Below are 8,036 nucleotides of genomic sequence, written 5' to 3'. Positions count from 1 at the left end.
ACAAAATAGGAAACAATGGCGTCTACACTTTGTCTACCCTTTATACTCGTAGATATCTCTTGCACCCAATTTATTAGCTATTATTTTTTAAATCGAATTAGTGTGGGAGTCATTACTTAAAAATTTGGTAATAATTAGCTGTAGCCATGCATGTCAAAGGAATATATTCCTTTATATGTAAGTATATAAATAAATATATGACACCCAGATTCAGAGTGGGAATTGAAACTACAACCAGAGCAGAAAGCAGGGTCACAACAAATTACGCCAACGGGCTAGTCGAATTCATTTGAATTCTGAAAAACATTTTTCTCGTGTAATGTCAAAATTTACCTTTCTTTATCATAAGACGATGTTTTATAAAGTGTGAATGAATTTATATAGCTTAAGAGATTAAAAATAATTATTACATTTTTATGTAATAATAATAGAATTTAAAAAAGTCTCAAGTAACTATTAGTATGTCATACTTAATCTACATCACAATAAATAAATACACTAAATTAAACATGTGTGCAGCAATTGCAGTTCAAGTTTCATGGCTGCTGCGACAGGTTCTTTTCAACTCTCATTGGTATTTTTGTTTGTTTGTTTTTCTATTCCAACACATTGCCAACTACATTATTTAGATATTATTTTTATATTCTACTTCATTACGTCGATATAACTCAGATTTTTAGAGTTAAATACATATTAATAGCTGGCGAATGCGTGACGAAAGCGTTACGAAAAGTGTTATCAGACGAGCCGAACTGAAGTTGAGAGGGAGGAATAAGTTAGTGACGATAGGAAGAGAGAGAGAATTACGTTTCGAAAGTTTTACTTCACTAGTGTGGCCTAAAGCACACTCGTTTTTATTCATTATTTTTTTTTCTTTTAAATATAGACATTTTTTCTTTCATTATAAAAAGAAAACTCAGAATTAATTTTGTAATTTTTTTTTTATTGTAACTACAGAATCCTCACAAATAATCTATACAGATTGCTCTTAGGCACATTAAGCTTTGTATTTATCAGTATGTTTATAGTTAATTTTCTTGTCGATGCCCAGGAGTTGTCTTATAATAAACTCGGGCAAACGTTTGTGTCTCCAACGAGTCGGTAAAGGAGTGTAGTTAGCTTTCTCCAGTTTGCCGAGGACGTACTGCTCAGCCGAAAACTCATTAGCTTGCTTCACCATAGCAAGTAGTTCGTTTTGAAATATCTTTTCTTTTTTGATACGACGGTTCTTCTTTACCTGTTGATGTGGAATTAAATATTTGTTATAATAGTTCATATTTTATAGTTGGTACTACAAATGAACATATTATAATAACTTTGTGTATAGTAGTTATTCCTTTAAAATTATTAATTCTATATTTCAACAAAAAGAAATAGGATACAACGGGAAATTAATATTATCGTAATAAAGTCATGTTGTTTTATAAAGATTTGCAATTATAACTTCCTACAAACGTTGCTATTATTTATACAGTCTTTATATAGTTTTAGGCATGGTTATTGACCATCAAGTTTACCTCAACATTATACACATAAGACATAGATATTTAATGAGTACTATATATATTCTAGAATGACCGCTCTGGTGTAATGGCGGGTGTGCCGTGTCAGCGGTGCTTAAACACAGACGTGTTTGATTGCTGCTTGGAGCGGATATTTATACAAATATTTATTGCCAGTCTGGTTGATAGTCCTTCTGGGTCTCCCCAGCGTGCCTCGAAGAGAACGTTAAGCCGTCGAACCCAGTTGTTATCATATAGACCTGATAGCAATTGTTACTTATAGTTGGGAATATATCAGCCAATCTGCATTGGAGCAGCATGGTGGATTAAGCCTTCTTTATATATCCATGGTTCAAATTAGAAAAAAATCTTTTTACAAGTTATTATTTCAATTACTGTGTTTTTATGCAAGCTCCTTTTGTGATAAATTAAGAAAAGAATTGGAAGAATAACATTATAATATTATGTGTAAATAAACAGTACTTTGGCAAAAACCATCTTTAAGTTGATAACACTTATAAAAGGTGATTTGACCTAAAAACTTTGCGATTTAAGACACTATATTTTAGCTCTACTACTACAGCTTGTGTATTTGTTGATATTGTTAGTCAAAGAGGGTTAAATTTGCAATAATTTTAAATAATTTATATTACTAAGAATTTTATATTTTATGTAGGTTAATATACAGACCCTCGCCCAGCGATGTCTCATTCTCTTCCACAGCTTCCTTCTCTGATGCTTCTTCATCTTTTTTCTACGAATAACTATCAAGCGTACCGCTTGCTTCTCTTCCTGCTGAATAGCTGGCAGTTCAATTTCATCTTTTCTCCAATTACTGTCAATTAACGGCAAAATCGACCGAGGATTCACTATCGGTATGTAGGATAAAGGGTCTTGTTGCTTTCTGTACTGTGTAGGCTTATCCCTTATCTCGAAATTGATACTTCTAGGACTAAAACTTATATTTTTCGTTTTCGATGTTATATCCAATTTTGTTACAGCCACAGATTGTACTGGAGGACGTTCTTTTAACGTGTTTAAGGCTGTTTTGATGTTGATATACCGTAAATCTGTAATTATTTATCATTTTATTAAAATAAATGTTTAAAAATATGATACATAACCTATAAAATATACGTACATTTTACGGTGTTCTGTAGTGAGTTCATCATATTATTAGTGTTTTTCTGTTAGTCATATATATATATATATAACATTATTATTTAGCAGGCAATTAATGTATTATTTAAAGATTTAACGCATTCAAAGCTTTAATTTTAGAGTAACCTAAATTTTGACAACAGTAAAATAAAATTTGACAGTGACAAACTTGAAATGAAAACTGAAAATGACAAATGTGTTCAAAGACAATTTTTTTTTTTTTTTATTAAGAAAATCAAGAAGCTGAGCAATTTTAGGTAATTATTTATTTGTGCACAGTGTTAAAAATGACTAATGCTACAAGTTTTTTTTTATTTCTTGAGTATTTCATGATCATTCGGAACAACACTAAGATCACCAACTACAGCAACTGCCATTTCATTGCCTGAAAGAAAAATAAAACAATATTTTAAGCTACAATAATATTTTACAAGTTTTGAATTAATAATTGTTTTTAAAAATACGCACTACTTCTCGCTAAACACATCGCCGTAGCTTTCACTTCGTCAGGGCTGATAGTATCGATCATATTTAGGGACTCTTGTAAGCTGTCTATGCGTACATCATTAGCCAACTGGAGTGCAAAGCCTTCAACTACCTTTACACAATCTTCTTCGTGAATAGCTAGATCCAGTTCTGAAACGATATTTTATGATAATGTAACACATGACACGATGGTTTTATTTTATCATCAAAAGCGGTACACCCAGTAAATAGTTATGCGGATTTTAGAGGGTTTCCCTCGATTTCTATGGGATTCCATCACCAGATTCTGGTTTGCTTATCATGGTACCACACTTAGGATATCTACTTGCCAAAAAAAAAAAAAGAATTATCAAGTTCGGTTCATAAACGCTGAAGTTATCGCCGAACATACATTTACACACACGCACACACACACACACACACACACACACACACACACATATATATATATATATATATATATATATATATATATATATATATATATGTATATATATATATATATATATATATATATGATCGAAATGAGAAACCTCCTCAATTTTTGAAGTCGGTTATAAATATACATTTGTCTGTAGTTTTTAAACTTAGATCACCTTTTCTAATATTATATAGCCGAAAAGTTTGTTAGGTTTTTATTAAATGGGCTAATCTCAGGAAATACTGGTTCAAATTGAAAAATTAAGTTTTGTGTTAGTCCATTTCCCGACGAAGGCTATATAGGTATAATAGTTTAGGACGTTTTATTATCAAATAAACATGGATGAAACTGTGCGGCACAGCTAGTATAATTATAATTTTTTTATAAGGAATGTTAAGCAAGAAAAGTCTTACGAAGTCGTTTTTTTCCATCTTGAATCTGTTTGAAGTCTAAATCACCGACATTTGACAGGAATTCCGCTACAGCGTAAGCAGATCTCGTTGCTGTTTCTGATCTCGTTTTAGCTATAATACCTAATGGCAGTGAGGATTGATTAACTGATTAATTCAGTCTGTGAAGTCCCACTACTGGATAAAGCCTTCTTACCCCACATACAGATCAGAAATGCAATCGATAGCAGTAAGAAATAAAATGCGCAAATTAAAAATGATCAATTTTCATATATACGTACTTTTATCTCTTATTTCAGTACTTATATCTCTCATTCCTTTAGAGGAAAAATTTCGAAAAAAAACTTTACTAAATGAATTTTACGCTATAAAATCAATAGCTTTTTAATATTTAATTTTCTATAATTCGTGGTTTCAGCTGGGTTTATCTAAATATGTCAGACGGGACATAGTCATTGTTTGTATATATATATAAATCACGAAATTTTTAAATTTATATATACCAAATATTCCAGTATCAGCATATGAAATGTTGAAGGCTCTGAAGTTTGTGAATATGTCATCCCCGGACATAAAGCCCAGAGGCGGCTGAGGTATCCTGTCAAGTTCGTGTTGACCCTGCTGCATGTTACCGGTTCCGCAAGCAGACGCTATGATGGCGTGTTTATAGAGATTTCTGTAAAATTATATATTGCATGTTGTATTATTATAAAAAAAGTACTTTGATACATAGTAAATTTTTGAGACAAAGAACAGCAGGGATGAATTGTTCAAATATGGAAAACCTCAACTTGTAAAGTACCTCGACCTCACAGTAGATCACAGCTAAATAATACTGCTCTCAAGTACTGTTGTGTTCCTATGATTAGTAAGCTAGATAGAAATCCTGGGGAGGGTCGGGGATATGGTCGGCAACGCGTTCACGAAAGGTATATTGCGAAACGAGTCTTTCAAAGACTATAATTATATATATACGATATCTCGTCTATTTAAACAAATTCAATTTTAAAAATGGGCTAGGATTTTTTTTCACTCGGAACGTGATCTATAACGCCCACGGAAGCCCATGAAGGAACGAAATATAAGTGTCAAACGTCATGCAAATGTGTTTATGGGCTGATAAATACACGTAGAATCAAATGTATTTATTATAATGATGTGTTTGTTCAGTTTTCGATTTAGAACATCTTCAGTTACCCGCCCTTATCGGTCCTTAAATTGACTGGTAAAGAAATTATTTACAACTAAGCTGGCCTTTTTTACATTTAAATAGCGTATTTTGCATTAAAGCATTACTAAGTGTCATGTTCATAATATTCAGCGCTTAAAATTGTCGTAAGCGTAATGGACGTGAGAAAAGACCATCTCCCTCTAAATTTCCAACTTACGTGATATCGTCAGTCCCACATCCTGGTACTGCAACCGCTATCCAGGTGTCGCTTCCGGAACCGAGGTCATAATACTCAAAACCCGCACGAGGTCGTGACTTTGGGTGAGGTTTTAATACTGGCCTTTCCTGAGATAGATTTAATTTCTCATTATATCTATAATATATCACAATTAATATAGAATTCGTACAATTTGTTACAATTAGTTGTATTCAAATTTAAATAGGTACCGTCGGCCAAGAAAATGGAGTACCACCCTAAGGTTGAATGCCACTTGCAGATTCATAGGTGATAAAGATTAGTTTCGCTTGCAGATCGATCTGACAACTTCTATTGCCATCTTTATCTGATTATTGATAATGATATTACTTATACCTAATAGAGTTTAAAATGTCATGCATAATAATGACGTATGAATACTTATCAATTAGGTTTACGTCATTATTATAGGTCTCTTTCAGTAATATTTTTTAATAACGAACCTTTTTGTGATTTTCGATGACCAGGAAACTAAATCAAAACTGGTACACCACTTTCTTAGCCAACCGTACATGGAATTTAAATAGTACGTGGAAAAATTATTTAACTAATTAGCTTAAAGAAATAATCTCACTCTTTAAATTTCAAAAATTTTTACCCAATGTAGAAACCATACTTTGGTTTGTCTATTTGTCATAAATACCCAAACCAAACAAAAAATTATACTAATACACATGTAAGAAAACCACAAAACCGTAAATGTGTATTAAACTGACTAATTAACAGATTAAATTAAATCAAATTAGTTATACCCGTCTAGTATCGATCTTATCTGCTAACATCATTGTCTCTTCAAATGGTATCCCAACACTGGCCACACAGCAGTTGGTGGACTTAAAGTACGTATTTACATATTTATTTAATAACTCTCCAGACATATCATCGATTCTTTCATCTTCGCAGTAAATTGAATTGGCGAGAGGACCAGCCCAAAATGCCTTTTGTATCAAATCAATGACGCGTTCTTCTGGATTCATTCTAGCGAGATCGCCTCTTACTAGTGACTTCCGGTCTGATATTTCCCAATCATGATAACAACATCTGCAGGAAGTTTAATGTTTCTGTGACACATATCAGCAATTATTGAGCATTTATAACAATCTATTCCAGTGTCTTATTTTAATGGATGTTGATTAGAAATAAGTTTGTTCTAAAACTAGTCAAACACACCTAAATAAAGAATCAGGTAGATAACGTTTATCTTAGAATGAAAACAAATACTATTTTTATTCATAAAATGACAATACTTTTCGATCCTGATTATCTTAAAACTATAGGTATAGCCTCAAAATATCAAACTCTAATTATAGTTATGGGTATTTAGGTGAGTGTCAATTTTCACTCGCTATAAAGACAAAATAATAGCTAAAACTTTAACCTCGCAGCAGTATCCAGAAGATAATACTTCAGATCTCCAAAGTAAGGCAGTGGAGAGCGTAAAGTATACGAAATAGACTGACGATCAGACGAGCAAGTTAAGTAGGCTCCACGCTGTTGTAGAACTCGCAATTTTGAGAATGCTGTGTAACAGCAACCAGATCCTGTAGACGCGGCGCGCAGGAAGTGTGTAGCACCGAGGAAGTCAGGACTTTCATATCGAGAGCCAGCCTGGTGAATAGCTTTACTATAAGTTTGAAATAAAGTGTTGTGATCGCCAACTAACGAATAAACAACAAAACGATCCGGTGTATGATTCTAGGATTATTTTGTGCCTATATACGTGTAATACAAAAAAGGTCCTAGAATTTGGTAGGCACTAGATCTCACATAGGTGGAACGACCCACCCCACCTCACTTCTATATTCGCCTGTGGGTATAGGGATAGAGAGGTAACATAATATCCTGTAATCATAAGAAAACTTCTAATGTTCTTAGGTTTCATGCATGTTTAATTAGGTTGCATGCAGTCAAACGTCGGGCATGTAAAAACAGCTATCTGCCAGTGAAAGTCCCGTCAAAATAGGTCCAGCCGTTTTAGAGATTCGCCGAGTAACCGTTATTATTTGTAGAGATATGTATACCTACATAAACTGTAAAATATTATATAAAAACACCTGGAACATAATAGTGCATGCCACCATCAGAGCTCCCGATGTTTTAGCCGCAACGATCTTTATACCATTCATCAGTTCTGATCTATGTGTCTCCATGGGCCCGTAGCTGGGCTTTGGCCAGCAGATTGCTCCGTTTAAATTGCACGTCGATAACTTATTTACATTATTAAACAGTATTGGGATAATTGTCTTCATTGTAACGCAAATGTTTGGTTATTTATATTTTGGATATTACAAGTAATTGTTTATCGTTGTTGTATACAGTTGTCAATAGTGTAACGTCAAAATGACTTCATTTTATACAATCAAAGAGTATGGACAGCGAAATTATATAGAAATTTTACATTATACATATTTATAACTCTTTCAACTTAGTACCTAAATAAATATATTAGAAATAGTTGCGGTATAAATCATGTCCACTAGGGATGGTGCCAAGAATCCTGGTAGCATTTCTCCGTTAAATCGCTATGCCGATTCTTTGGGCAAAAAATGCACCAGCCCTCTTGTTACCAGTGAAGGCAATAAGATGAGGAGCTATTATTAATATGCATTTTTTCTGAACCTTGTACTCG

General features: G+C 33.1%; 2 protein-coding genes across 2 annotated transcripts; both read right to left on the bottom strand.

The window, feature by feature from the left end:
* Nucleotides 1-922: 922 nt before the first annotated feature.
* Nucleotides 923-2,855, bottom strand: LOC123659193. The gene is made up of 3 exons (XM_045594446.1): nucleotides 2,644-2,855; nucleotides 2,193-2,572; nucleotides 923-1,237 (listed from the first exon to the last, which is right to left on the bottom strand). Exons 1-3 carry the CDS (start codon nucleotides 2,672-2,674, stop codon nucleotides 998-1,000), a joined length of 651 nt encoding a protein of 216 aa, XP_045450402.1. The 5' UTR covers nucleotides 2,675-2,855; the 3' UTR covers nucleotides 923-997.
* A 119-nt stretch (nucleotides 2,856-2,974) lies between these two features.
* On the bottom strand, nucleotides 2,975-7,656 carry LOC123658958 (probable mitochondrial-processing peptidase subunit alpha-1, mitochondrial). Its single transcript, XM_045594249.1, has 8 exons — nucleotides 7,462-7,656; nucleotides 6,786-7,015; nucleotides 6,160-6,448; nucleotides 5,369-5,496; nucleotides 4,484-4,656; nucleotides 3,984-4,103; nucleotides 3,132-3,299; nucleotides 2,975-3,048 (listed from the first exon to the last, which is right to left on the bottom strand). Exons 1-8 carry the CDS (start codon nucleotides 7,654-7,656, stop codon nucleotides 2,975-2,977), a joined length of 1,377 nt encoding a protein of 458 aa, XP_045450205.1.
* Nucleotides 7,657-8,036: the final 380 nt, after the last annotated feature.

This window comes from Melitaea cinxia, chromosome 13 (genome assembly GCF_905220565.1).
Source record: "Melitaea cinxia chromosome 13, ilMelCinx1.1, whole genome shotgun sequence".
Taxonomy (NCBI): domain Eukaryota; kingdom Metazoa; phylum Arthropoda; class Insecta; order Lepidoptera; family Nymphalidae; genus Melitaea; species Melitaea cinxia.
This window is presented reverse-complemented; position numbering and strand designations above follow the sequence as displayed.

What these genes read in the sequence shown, in the direction of transcription:
- LOC123659193 (XM_045594446.1), bottom strand. Translation starts at nt 2,674, where the DNA reads ATGATGAACTCACTACAGAACACCGTAAAAT. An exon ending in ACTACAGAACACCGTAAAAT is followed by an intron (nt 2,573 to 2,643) that starts GTACGTATATTT and finishes AAATAATTACAG; the next exon opens with ATTTACGGTATATCAACATC. An exon ending in TGAGACATCGCTGGGCGAGG is followed by an intron (nt 1,238 to 2,192) that starts GTCTGTATATTA and finishes CCACATCAACAG; the next exon opens with GTAAAGAAGAACCGTCGTAT.
- LOC123658958 (XM_045594249.1), bottom strand. Translation starts at nt 7,656, where the DNA reads ATGAAGACAATTATCCCAATACTGTTTAATAATGTAAATAAGTTATCG. An exon ending in CTTCTGGATACTGCTGCGAG is followed by an intron (nt 6,449 to 6,785) that starts GTTAAAGTTTTA and finishes AACTTCCTGCAG; the next exon opens with ATGTTGTTATCATGATTGGG. An exon ending in ATAAGATCGATACTAGACGG is followed by an intron (nt 5,497 to 6,159) that starts GTATAACTAATT and finishes AATCTATCTCAG; the next exon opens with GAAAGGCCAGTATTAAAACC.